This window comes from Moschus berezovskii, chromosome 3 (assembly GCF_049115385.1).
Source record: "Moschus berezovskii isolate FMDL1 chromosome 3, NW_MosBer_1.0, whole genome shotgun sequence".
NCBI lineage: Eukaryota > Metazoa > Chordata > Mammalia > Artiodactyla > Moschidae > Moschus > Moschus berezovskii.
Window position 1 is genome coordinate 38,848,913 of NC_142462.1, and position 12,941 is coordinate 38,861,853.

Genomic DNA, 12,941 nt, shown 5'->3' on the forward strand with positions numbered 1-12,941 from the left:
AAAAATATGCTTATATTAGAGGAAATCAATGCACTTTATTCATATGTAGACTACCACTACAATTCTCATACGGAAAATAGGATAGGTGTTTTCTTTCTCAGAATATTGAGTCAAATAGATTTACCCATCTATCAAGGACAGAAGGTAGAATCTAATCTTTTCAATAAACTTCTTAATACATTGCTCTTTTTTCAGATTTTACTACTATATAGGGCCCAATTGGGGAGCAAAGAATAATACAGATACAGCTTTTTGTCATGAAGGAGCTTATGATATAAGTTACATGCCTTCTGTCCACTCTATTATCAAACAATCAAACAATTGTGTATTTAATAAACTTACATCAATTGAATTTAGTAATATATCATAATTTTTCTGTGGATTTACAGTCCTCTCAGTCTTGTTAAATTAGATCATTGTGTGATCTGTTGATACTATGTGTGTGTGTGTGCGCTCAGTTGCTCAGTCATGTCCAACTCTTTTGTGACCCCACGGGCTGTAGTTCTCCAGGCTCCTCTGTCTATGGGATTTCCCAAGCAAGAATACTGGAGTAGGTTACCATTTTCTTCTCCAGGGCATCTTCCTGACCCAGGGATCAAACCTGCATCTCCTGCACTGCAGGCAGATTGTTTACTACCAGGGAAGCCCCTTTGTTGATATTACACTTAATTCTATAAATTGAAAATGAAAAGTTTTGTAATTTAAAATGAGTGGGCATGTAGTGCCTGTTGAATCTTTACATAATATCTGCATATAATAAGATAAAATATAATGAAATTTTTAGAGATTGAAAACATGAGTTGCTAGTAAAATTGTTTATTTTGTTGTTTATTTCAGGTAGTAACAGAAGAGGATGGAATACCAGCAGTCAGAGATATTCCAGTGTTATCCAGCCATCCAGTTTCTCCAAGCCTACACCATGGGGGGGCAGCAGAGATCAAGAAAAGCCATCCTTTGCTGCTTTTGATTCTGGAGAGTCCTCTGTCAAGAACAGGGGATTTGGCTTATCTCAGAACCCATTTGCTTCACCTGGCTCTGATGACCAGAAAGATGATAAGAAGATTCTGTAAGTGAAAGCCTTCAGAAAAATTGCCACCCATTTGCTAATTTTTTTCCAAAAGCACCCATAATATTTCCTTAAAAAAGAAGTAATCTTATTACTTTATTAAATTGTTATAAAATCAAAATAAGCAAAAGGAGGAAAAGCATCCATGATCAGAGGTAATCTCTGTTTTGCAGGTGTCATGCTAGACTTTATTTCAACTTGAAATGTGATTCTTCTATATCAGTGCAGTGTCTTCTTGGGGATAATTACTCTCTTTCCACTTTTCTATCAATGATACTGTACTGTGAATATCTTTCTAAGGTAATCCTACTTATGTTAAATTATGAGTTGTTTACAAAGTATGAGGTGATTTAAAGCAGCTTGTGATTTTGGAGGTCACTTACAGTATCTTGTATTTTTTTTTCTATAATAAAACTTTTACTTCAGTTACTTCATGCAAACTGATTTCATTTGATTTCCTTCATTATTGTGGAGTACATTTCTTATCATTTATTGAGAACATTTGTAGTAGAATTTATGACTGGTGCTAAAACAGTGCCTGGCTGTATATAAGTGTTCCCTCAGTTCCCAGCAACTAGGACAGAGCTTAAATATATTCATTAGTCTTTTATATCCCATAATTAAATTAGAACCAGTTGTAAACATTTTGAGCCATGTATCATATACAATTGAGTAAATAAAATAAAACAAATGAAACACGCCTTCCTATATTTGATGTTATTGTAAAAATCCTAAATTTTAATATTATTTTATTATTAACTACCATTCTTACATCATTAATTGTGCCGTTCTGGGTAAGAGGGAAATATTTAATTTAGAGCTGAATATATCCATGACTTTGCTGTCAGATTAACCATGGACATGAGTCTGTTCCGTTTTTGCAAAATGTGAGAATTAGAATGATCTCTGAAGTCCTACTTACTTAAATATTTTTTGGTTCTTTATTACTTACTGGTTCTTTCTTTCCCAGTTAAATGATCATTGATGTTAATTTTAATGAACAGAGAAAATTAAAGTTAATATTGTGTATTTCAGTTCTTTAAGATGTGTATAGCGAGTTCTCAATAAATATGTTGGTTAATGGTTCAGTGTACTGGAAAACCAAAATTATAAATGTCTTTGATATATAATATTTATAATCATGAAGTGCAGCTCATATTTTTGTAAACTTCTGCTTTGAAGGACACTTCAGAAAATATAGTGGAAAAATCTAAAATTATATATTTGCTATAACAATCACTGAAAATTATCAATGATAAATTTCACCAAGCAGAAGAAAAAACATCTTTTGCCATTTTTTTTTCAGGGAAGGAATTGTTAAAGATATGGAGGTTTGGGAATCATCAGGGCAGTGGATGTTTTCTGTTTATTCACCTGTGAAAAAGAAACCGAATATTTCAGGTAACTAGAAATTATGTGGTTTTAAAGTGTATTTTACCACTATTATTTTCTAAAACCAAGACCCGGTCAAAAAAAGAAATTAACCAAAAATTTAGCTACAGTTAGGGGAGTTTGGACATTGTTTAAAATATCTGAGTATTCTACCAGAGCTTTGTAATTCAGAGATTGAAGTTGGAAGATACAGTTCAAGATATATTGATTCCTTGAGAAAACCAGTAAAATGAGGAGTCGTCACTCGCCACATTTCTAATTCTGTACGCCTAAGAAGAGGCTCTACTTCCTTGGTTCCCTGTAGATACTACTTCAGAACCTTTAGCTGCCTGCAGAGAATAGAAGAGTCATATTATGCCTGCCGTTAGGCTTTGATTCTGTTCTCTTTCTTTCCTCCTCTTTTTTTCTAAGGATAGTTATTTTTAATAAATCATGTTGATACCTCTTCTGGAGGTAATGTTTGAAGTTAGGGAGCCTTAGACTACCCCTTTCTTTCCCACTTTCTCTTGTCCATACCTCATTTGGGGCTGAAAGCTAGACCACCACAGTTTTTTAAGCCTGCTCTGGGTGGCACTAGGCCCTATGAAGTTGAACAGGAAGTCAGTGGAAAACGAGGGCCCTTTCAGTCTCTCAGAACTCTGGAATTTCTGTCTCTGCTCTACCTACTCATTCTCTGTGAGCATTTGTGTCACACCACTCCTTAGTCATTTATTTACTAATCATTCAACAAATACTTATTGAGTTTCTTTTTTGCCAGGCCTCATTCTAGGTGGTCTGGATATAGCAGTGAGTAAGATAGCTAAGATCCATCCTTCATGAAGTTTATGTTCTTGAGGGATGGAGGCAATAAGCAATACAAATAAATAATTTTAAATAATTATTTTTCTGTAAAGGTAATAAGTGTTAAGCCTTTTTTAAAAAGTTCAGAATTGGACATGATGCCTAATGTCCTAAAGCGGTGGTTCTCAATGTAAAATATAGATCCCTCAGCAGCATTGTTAGATAAAACATAGGACATCCAGTTAAATTTAAATTTCAGATAAGTAACGGTGTGGACCTAACAGAAGCAGAAGATATTAAGAAGAGGTGGCAAGAAGACACAAAAGAACTGTACAAAAAAGAGGTTCACAACCAAGATGATCACAATGGCGTGATCACTCACCTAGAGCCAGACATCTTGGAATGTGAAGTCAAGTGGGCCTTAGAAAGCATCACTACAAACAAAGCTAGTGGAGGTGATGGAATTCCAGTTGAACTATTTCAAATCCGGAAAGATGATGCTGTGGAAGTGCTGCACTCAACATGCCAGCAAATGTGGAAAACTCAGCAGTGGCCACAGGACTGGAAAAGGTCAGTCTTCATTCCAATCCCAAAGAAAGGGAATGCCAAAGAATGCTCAAACTAACGCACAGTTGCACTCATCTCACATGCTAGTAAAGTCATGCTCAAAATTCTCCAAGCCAGGCTTCAGCAATATGTGAACCGTGAACTTCCAGATGTTCAAGCAGGTTTTAGAAAAGGCAGAGGCACCAGAGATCAAATTGCCAACATCCGCTGGATCATGGAGAAAGGAAGAGAATTCCAGAAAAACATCTATTTCTGCCTCATGGACTATGCCAAAGCCTTTGACTGTGTGGATCACAAGCAACTGTGGGAAATTCTGAAAGAGATGGGAATCCCAGACCACCTGACCTGCCTCTTGAGAAACCTTTATGCAGGTCAGGAAGCTACAGTTAGAACTGGACATGGAACAACGGACTGGTTCCATATAGGAAAAGGTGTACGTCAAGGTTGTATATTGTCACCCTGCTTATTTAATTTATATGCAGAGTACATCATGAGGAACGCTGGGCTGGAAGAAGCACAAGCTGGATTCAAGATTGCTGGGAGAAATATCAATAACCTCAGATATGCAGATGACACCACCCTTATGGCAGAAAGTGAAGAGGAACTCAAAAGCCTCTTGATGGAAGTGAAAGAGGAGAGTGAAAAGGTTGGCTTGAAGCTCAACATTCAGAAAACAAAGATCATGGCATCTGGTCCCATCACTTCATGGGAAATTGATGGGGAAACAGTGGAAACAGTGTCAGACTTTATTTTTTTGGGCTCCAAAATCACTGCGGATGCTGATTGCAGCCATGAAATTAAAAGACGCTTACTCCTTTGGAAGGAAAGTTATGACCAACCTAGATAGTATATTAAAAAGCAGAGACATTACTTTGCCAACCAAGGTCCGTCTAGTCAAGGCTATGGTTTTTCCCGTGGTCATGTATGGATGTGAGAGTTGGACTGTGAAGAAAGCTGAGTGCCGAAGAATTGATGCTTTTGAACTGTAGTGCTGGAGAAGACTCTTGAGAGTCCCTTGAACTGCAAGGAGATCCAACCAGTCCATTCTGAAGGAGATCGATCCTGGGTGTTCATTGGAAGGACTGATGCTAAAGCTGAAACTCCAATACTTTGGCCACCTCCTGCGGCAAGTTGACTCACTGGAAAAGACTCTGATGCTGGGAAGGATTGGGGGTGGGAGGAGAAGGGGACGACAGAGAATGAGATGGCTGGATGGCATCACTGACTCAATGGACATAAGTTTGAGTGAACTCCGGGAGTTGGTGATGGACAGGGAGGTCTGGTGTGCTTTGATTCATGGAGTCGCAAAGAGTTGGTCACGACTGAGAGACTGAACTGAACTGAACGATATTTTTAGTATATGGATATCCCATGTACTATTTGGGACATACGTATACTTTTTTGTTTTTTTGGCTTTGGCCTTACCGTATGGCTTGTGGGGTGTTAACATTCCCTGACCAGGATTTGAACCCAGGCCCATGGCAGTGAAAGCATGAAGTCTTAACCCCTGGACTGCTAGGATATACTTACCTTTTGAAGTATTTGTCAGAAATTCCAATTTAATTGGGCATCCTTTTGTTTTTTTTGCTAAGTCTGGCAACCCTATTCCTGAGATCCTTTTTAGGGACTTTACAAGTTTAGAAATATTTTCATAATAATACTAAGATATTAATTGCCATTTTCACTGTGTTGACATTTGTACAGTTGGTGTAAAGCTGTTGATGGGGTACAGTCAACAAACTACTAGTAGATTATAGTAGTCAATAAAAAAAATTTTTTTAATGACATTTTCACTTAAGAATGTCCCTGATGAAGAGGTAAAAGTAATTTTATAAGGGTACACCTATTCTTTATGCAAATGGGAAGCACATATAAAGTAACATTAACAAATATGAATTTTTTTTCTATTGTAAGATGACATGTGCTAACATTTGGAAATCCTGGATAACTCAGTGAACCAGTATTTTCCAAATGACCAGTGTGTGAAGTTACAAAATTGTACATGGTTGAAAAATTAATTCTAAGTGAAGTGATGTGAAAGGCATTCAGTTGTGTCCGACTCTTTGCGACCCCATGGACTATACAGTCCATGGAATTATCTAGGCCAGAATACTGGAGTGGTTAAACTAGTTAATAGTTTGGTTCATTAATATGATATCATTAATATGATTTGAGTCCACATTATGGCTAACCTTTAAGAAACTATTGCCTGTCAAGTTTTGGTATTGTACAAAAGAAGATTATCCACAATTATCTGAAAAGACCACTAAAGTCATCCTTTCCCAGCTACATATCTGTGTGAGAAGAGTTTTTGTTTATATACTTGAACCAGGCAATGTATTGAAACAGATTGAAGCAGATTGAATAGCAGAAGCAGATATTATAATACAGCAGTCTTCCATTAAGCCATGCATTAAAGAGATTTGCAAACATAAAAACAATGCCACTTATATCACTAAATTTTTATTTTTTGTTTTGGAAAATAGTTTTTTCATTTATGTTGACACATTGATTTCTTATTTTTAAGTGAATTAATATTTTCTACATTTTCCAGTTTTCATTTCAAATATGGTGAATATTGATTTATGTAAGCAAAAGGTCTGGAATCCTTAATTATTTTTAAGAATGTAAAAGGGTCCTGAAGTCAGAAAGTAGGAGAATCACTGTCTGTAGGCATCCTTTATAATGAATTAATTTTTCCTTTGCCACTAGAATGATACTGTATTTATACTTATCTGTGAAAGAATTGAGAAAATAGTCACCCAGATCATTTTCTGTCTTTGTGGTTCACCACGAGTGACTGATGGAAGGAAGAGAAAGTAACCAGAGGGACAGTGTTTCTTTACATAGAGTGGTTATCTCTTTTTAGGAAGCAGTGTTGAAACTGAGTCCTGAATGAAGAGATGTCTCTTCTGGGAAGATTTGGGGGGAAATGTTCCTGGCAATATAATAGGTAGTGCAGAGCCCCTTGTGCAAACAGGATTGGCATACTTGTAGATTAGTGAGGCCTGAATTGCTGTAGGAGAGTAAACAAGAGAAAGAGTAGTATAGCATTAGGCCAGAGAGAGGCAGCCAGGGGCCAGATCATGTTGGGCCTAATTGCACTAGGAAGCCACAAAGAGTTTGGAGCCGGAGGAGGGATGTGATCTAGTTAGAAAAAGCTCACTTAAACTGTTATGTGAAAAGAAATGGTTTGCTGGGAACAGGGGTTCAGTTCAGTTCAGTCGCTCAGTCGTGACCGACTCTTTGCGACCCCATGAATCACAGCACAGGGTTGGGGGCACAAAATATAGGAAGGGAAATGAGTTAGGAGACAGCTGCTGTTGACTGAGATTTACTTGCAGTGGAGACAGAATGGGTCAAATCCGTGTTCTGTTTTGGAGCTAGAACTGGCAGGAGGCTTATTAATTAGATATGGGCAACAAGAGAAATACAAGGTGATTCTTTTTTTGTGGCCTGAGTAGTTTGTAAAGATGGTAAAGATAAGTTGTTAGAGAGCATTGAGGGTTCTGCTTTGAATGTTTAGGTTTTTTTATTCGAAGGTAGGAGTCTTTGGAATTAGTGGTATCTGGTTGCCAGTAATTCTCTGTAGAAAAATATCCTGAACATTTTTCTTCTTTTTTTTCCCTCAAAAAGTCTTCCTATTATGAAATTTATATCTGTTGCCATAGAAAATTTGAAAAATACAGAAATATGTAAATAAAATAAAGATCAACTGATCTCAGAGATAACAGCTGTAACATTTTAGTGTATTTCTTTCAAAACATGTACACACTTATTTCTTATATAATTAGGCATCATAACCTAGTGTTGTATTCTGCCTTGTTGTTTTCAATGTCTCTATTACTAGAAATACTAGAATGAACATCTTTTTTATGTAACACCTTTTGTTTACATGTTCAATCATTTCCTGAGGTCAAATTCTAGAAATTCTGTTAGAATCAAAAGGTATGAGCATTTGTAAGGCCTCTGACATTTATTGACAGTTTTCCTCCCAGAAAAGCTTTACGGTGATTTCCATAATGGCAACTTAGAAGAATGTCCCTTTCACCACATCCTTAATAATAATCGTCCATTTTAATTTTTGCCAATCTGATAAATAAAACATTGTATCTATTTTAAGCTCTATTTTTATTAAAAAAATTTTTTTATCTACTTATTTTTGCCTGTGTTGGGTCTTCATTACTGCACAGGGTCTTTCTCTAATTGCAGTGAGCGGGAGTTATTCTCTAGTTACGGTGCACGGGCTTCTCATTGCAGTGGCTTCTCTTGCTGAAGAGCGCATGCCCTGGAACATGCAGGCTCAGTAGCTGTGGCATGGAGGCTCAGTAGTTGCAGCTGGAGGGCTCTACATCTTGGACTAAGTGGTTGTGGCACATCAGTTTAGTTGCCCTGTGGCATGTGGAATCTTCCCTGACCATCAGGGAAGTCCTAAGTTGTAATTTTAAATTGAACTTTTCAATTTCATTTGTATACTGGCTATTTGAGTTGTTTGGTGAATTGTTTGTTCATTACCTTTGCCCATGTTAGCTTATTTTTCTTACTGATTTGTAAGAGCTAATTATACATTCTCATTAACTTGTCTCCTGTCATATATGTTGCAGTTATGGTTTTCCCAGTTTACTGTTTGCCTTTTAATTTTGCTTATTACAGTTTTTGACATACAGAAATTTCTTTATAAATTCAAATGTAAATGTAATCAACTCTTTCTCTTCTGTATTATTCCTTCCACTTGGTTTATCTTTAGAAAATTTTACCCCTTCAAATATTAATAACAAACTACATTTTATTCTAATTTTATACTTTATTAAATAGAGTCTAGGTTTTGAATTCTTTCCTGATGATTATGAAATTTTTCTAATGATCAAGATTAGCATATTTTCCTATCTAGCACCTCTCATTTTACTATACTATCAAAAGTATTGGTATTTAAAGATTCCAATTGATTCCTCACTTCAGGTTTTACAGACATTTCACCAGAGGAGTTGAGACTTGAATACCATAACTTCTTAACCAGCAATAACTTACAGAGTTATGTAAGTTTGTTTCATATTCATCTAACTAACAGATTAGTTGTTAATTATTGTTTTCTCTATAGTGGCTCACTTGTGTGTTGGCAAAGTGGATGAGGTCTATATTTTTTTTTCAGAAGACTTTATATTCTAAATAATTTTCTTTACAACTGGTTGGTTATCTAAAGTGATGAGAGTATACTTTGGCTATAGTAACTACCAATGCTTTTATTTTTATTACGAATTATCCAGCAATCAGTCCCAGAAATCATACACTTTCATCATTTGACAGACATTTATGGTGCATCTCTTACATACAGACACCATGATGAATGCTAGAAAAACAAATAAGATGCAATGTTGTGTACAGATTAGCCTTTTCATATATCAAATATCAAAAAATTGAAAAACTGGGTGAGAATAAGTGCTTAAAGGAAATGACATAAACTCTGTATTTTTCTATTGTCTACTGTCAATATCATATCAACCAGTACACATATTTGTCTCCCATCCAAATATAACTATTAATAACTCAGGGCTGCCAGGTACTTGGGATCTTAACTAGGTGATACAAGGAGCTGGAGAATAGGGAAAGGGGTCTACAGTAGGAGTGTCCGTGGCAAGCAGGGGTAGGTCAACGCAAATTTTACAAGTTATAGGCCATAAAAATGTCTTATAAATTTATTGTGACTTTGGAAATAAAGACATGAAGGTGTTGAAGAGATTACCTTAAACACTCAATACTGACACATTATTTTTCTGTCCTCTTTATTCAGCTAAATTCTGTCCAGCAGTTAATAAATCAGTGGAGGAACAGGGTGAATGAACTGAAAAGTCTAAATACATCAACTGCAATAGCTTTGGTGAGTATTGGAGAATTTTCTACAGGGAAGTATCTTATCTATTGCCTTTTTGCAGAATTTCACTTTGGATTTGTGAAACAAAGCTAAAATTCTCTGTCAAGAATTATGATACACATATTCTCAAGAACCATAATATATTATCATTTAGAGTCAAGGTTCTGGAATTCCTTTCTCTCTGTTCCATAGTCAGAAAAACACAGATAATTATGCTTTTCTAAAACTCTTCTTAGATTGGGTTCTTAATTTTGGTAGTACTAGTTTTGAAAATTGGGAAATACTATATAATATAAATTCAAGTATTCCAGGTTATCAGCATTTAAAAAGAAATTGCTTTGAAAAATGATATGAATGCACATTTTAAAATTTATTTATTTATTGACTGCATTGGGTCTTAGTTTTGGCACATGGTATCTCCGTTTCAGCACGTAGGCTCTCTGGTTGAGGCATGTGGGCTTAGTTGCCCTGTGGTGTGTGGGATCTTAGTTCCCCAACCAAGGATCGAACCTACATCCTTTGCATTGGAAGGCAGGTTCTTAACCACTGGACCACCAGGAAAGTCACATGTAGACTAATACACACTTTGGTGACTGAAGGACACTTTTATATGTTCCTGGCTTATACAGAAATGCTGTTAGGAGATATATACACACTTGTCCCCAAGGATACATGATACTACTGCAGCATATTCCTTATTTCTGTCGATAAAGTTTATTTTTATACCCCCCAAAAATGTTCTTAAGAGCATTATTTTTAAATAAGATACTTGCGTTTGGAATTTAATGTTTCCAGTTTCCTAGGTGATTTCTCTTTGACTTTCTGAAAAAAGCTGTGAGAGTAGTAGCCGCCTGAACTTGTGAATGGCTGACAGTCCCAAAACGCACTCCTTACGTGTCTGCTTCTAAATGACGGGACCCTCATGCAAGCTGGTTTCTTCTGCCTTTCAGTTGTTGTCATGACATTTGAATTAGTAGGACTGTTGGAAGTATTTTTTCCCTAGATGAGAGGTGGCCCACCATCACCAGTGCTAATGTGTAAGCGGTAACTAAGTTCAGAGAACTACAGAGCTTCCTTCAGGGTTGGAAGTTCTGTGTTCTTTGACAGCTTCCAAGGGGCCCTTCTGTAGGTGAGAATCTTGGATAGCCCACCTACAACTGGCTTACCATGCATCAATTCTTTATGTCCAACTATTCTTTTAATCCATTATATGGATATAATTTGTTTATCCACATTCCTTATATGATAATTTATCACACAAGCTGAGAGAAGCTAGCCCTCCCCCCCAAAAAACCCAAAAACTGTAAACTATATGATTCTATTTATATGAAACTCTAGAAAAGACAAACCTCATTTCTAGTAATAAAAAGTGGATGAGTGGTTCCCTGAGACCAGAGGTTGGGAGAGGGTTGCCTGGAAATGGACACACGAGAACTTTTATGGGTGATGGAAATATTCTAAATCTTGATTGTAGTGATGGTTATAAATTTATGAAAACTCATTGAAAAATAAATTTTTTCAATGGATGCATCTTATGTAAACTATACCACAATAAAGTTGAATTTTTAAAAATGCTGGGGACTTCCCTGGTGGTCCAGTGGCCAAGACTGCATTCCCAATGCATGCGGCTGGGGTTCTATACCTGGTTGAGGAGCTAGATCCCACATGCCATAACTCAAGGATCCTGAGTGCCACAGCTGAGACCCAATGCAGCCAAATAAATAACTATTTTTAAAAAACAATGCCAATAGGGTTTTCAAATGAGAATAATAATATATGCTTGTATTAATGAGGAAGGACTTATTAGAGGTCAGGATTAAGTGAAAAGTTCATTGAAAAGGAGATTAAGATTTCATTAAGCAGAGATGAAAGATATTTCTACAGCAGAAAATAGCAAGAACATAAAATATTTTAAGGGAATAGGGAATGTTTAATAGAGTTTACTGGTAAGGTTTTAATAATGTAATTGTGAATTAACTTCAAGTCAAGCATTTGAGTAAGTCAATTGGGGTAGCCTCTAAAGGTCCCTTACGTAATATCTAGGTTTCTTGATTAATGCAGATCAACCTGTACACACTGAAATCTAGAATTAAAAAGTATTTTTCTGATTTTAATATGTGTTCATTAAAGAAATTTAGAAAATGTTTTAAAAGCATAAATAAAATTAAAAATACTCACAATTCATCAGCCAGACAATCATTCTGAACTCCTTGAGAAGGGCTCATTTTTTCTATACATATTCACTTGTGGGCATTTTTCTGTTAAACAAAATGAAGACATTTTAAAGTGCACATTTGAAAAATTAAATTTAGCTAAAAGTGTACAGAAAAAGTACTTGAGAATTATTCACTTGTCTACCTCTTTTTTAATAGCTGTCCGATTTACAGGATGGAGTGAATCAAGCAACACCTTCATTTGGATTTGGCAATAGGCAAACAGTAACATTTGGGTCACCAGGTAAGTGACAAAGTCATGCAAGACTTGACTGATTTAGAAAAATGGGATTTTATGGGTTTCAAATACAAAGCCTGAAGGTGTCTCTAGCACCATTTTAAGTCATCCTTGCAAATTCTACCACCTTCCATAATAGAGCTTCAAAGAATTTGGCTCACCTAGCATTTGTGACGGAGAAGGCAATGGCAAGCCACTCCAGTACTCTTGCCTAGAAAATCCCATGGATGGAGGAGCCTGGTAGGCTGCAGTCCGTGGAGTCGCTAAGGGTCAGACACGACTGAGCGACTTTACTTTCACTTTTTACTTTCACACATTGGAGAAGGAAATGGCAACCCACTCCAGTGTTCTTGCCTGGAAAATCCCAGGGACGGGGGACCCTGGTGGGCTTCCGTCTGTGGGGTCACACAGAGTCGGACACGACTGAAGTGACTTAGCAGCAGCAGCAGCAGCATTTGTGAAATGGTGTTCAGAATGGGCATGTTCTTTGAAAGACCCTATGGCTCAGGTTTTAGATGTATATTTTAGGAATGGTTTTTCTAGAGTTTCATAGGACTACATAGCTATGGTAGCAACACCTATGAGGACTTTCTCATTCCCGTACATAACAGCGTAGTTTTGTCTTCAGGTGATAGCTCCAAACAATGAGAGGAGAGGACAAGCTGAAGTGAAGGTCCACTCCCTAATCCCTGAGATTTCTCAAGAGCTACCTTCTTAAGTGAAGGTAAATTAGAGTGCAGATGAGATCAGTGTAGCAGAAAGACAGGCCAACAGGGTTTAGTGAGTTTGTCCTAACTTCTCATTTTCACTTTTCTT

At 36.6% G+C, this 12,941-nt stretch overlaps 1 protein-coding gene across 3 annotated transcripts in view; it reads left to right on the plus strand.

Moving 5' to 3' along the window:
* Positions 1-12,941, plus strand: part of NUP42 (nucleoporin 42) — a 31,379-nt gene that overhangs the window by 1,881 nt on the left and 16,557 nt on the right. For all 3 annotated transcript variants that reach the window (XR_008685215.2, XR_008685217.2, XM_055420575.2), the window contains exons 2-6: positions 838-1,066; positions 2,373-2,467; positions 8,765-8,841; positions 9,594-9,680; positions 12,047-12,131. Coding sequence is in view for 1 of the 3 variants with exons in the window: in XM_055420575.2 (XP_055276550.2) it covers positions 838-1,066; positions 2,373-2,467; positions 8,765-8,841; positions 9,594-9,680; positions 12,047-12,131 (573 nt within the window). In the remaining 2 variants the exon portion in view is untranslated. The remainder of the gene's footprint in view (positions 1-837; positions 1,067-2,372; positions 2,468-8,764; positions 8,842-9,593; positions 9,681-12,046; positions 12,132-12,941) is intronic.